Source organism: Poecilia latipinna, unplaced genomic scaffold (genome assembly GCF_001443285.1).
Source record: "Poecilia latipinna isolate Pla-1442-1.1 unplaced genomic scaffold, P_latipinna-1.0 Scaffold960, whole genome shotgun sequence".
NCBI lineage: Eukaryota > Metazoa > Chordata > Actinopteri > Cyprinodontiformes > Poeciliidae > Poecilia > Poecilia latipinna.
In genome coordinates, this window is record NW_015113576.1 from 120,788 (window position 1) to 121,324 (window position 537).

Sequence of the window (537 nt, forward strand, 5' to 3'; positions counted from 1 at the left end):
TATCCGTCTATTGGACCCCAGTTCCTTCCATAAAACCTCTAAATTTAGTCGTCGTTTAGACCTGGAGCTCTGTGGTATTTGATGGTTCCTCTTGAGCTGCTGGATCTGGGTCTGCCGAAGCAGCAGAGCAGAACTGCAGTCAGGATCAGTATCACACCAGCTGCCCAGCCGATATAGATGCTCGCTCCCAGCTCTGTCTTCTGGCTCCATGTTAGGATGGGGTTGTAGGAATCTTTTATTAGGGTGTGCGCCACCCAGCTGACCGGGGTGATCACCAGCAGGGCGGCCAGCAGCAGGCCCACTGCGGCCATCAGGCTGAGTTTGGGCTTGGTGCCTTGGTTCTGAAAACATCTGGTCAAGTCGGAACCAAAGAACATGATGAAGAGGCTGAGCCCACAGAGGATGCAGCTGATGACGGTCATGGGCCGGCCGGTCTGAAGGTCAGAGGGTAACACCAGCAAGGAGTCGTACGCTTTGCACATCAGCTGTCCAGTGCTCTGCTTCACACAGTTCATCCAGAGACCTTCATAAATCACC

The 537-nt window shown here is 53.8% G+C and overlaps 1 protein-coding gene across 1 annotated transcript in view; it reads right to left on the reverse strand.

The window, feature by feature from the left end:
• Positions 1 to 537, reverse strand: part of LOC106958065 (claudin-3-like) — a 4,218-nt gene extending 3,681 nt beyond the window's left edge. Inside the window, exon 1 of the mRNA XM_015049785.1 lies at positions 37 to 537. Within this exon, the coding sequence (XP_014905271.1) occupies positions 45 to 515 (471 nt within the window). The 5' untranslated portion in view covers positions 516 to 537 and the 3' untranslated portion in view covers positions 37 to 44. The remainder of the gene's footprint in view (positions 1 to 36) is intronic.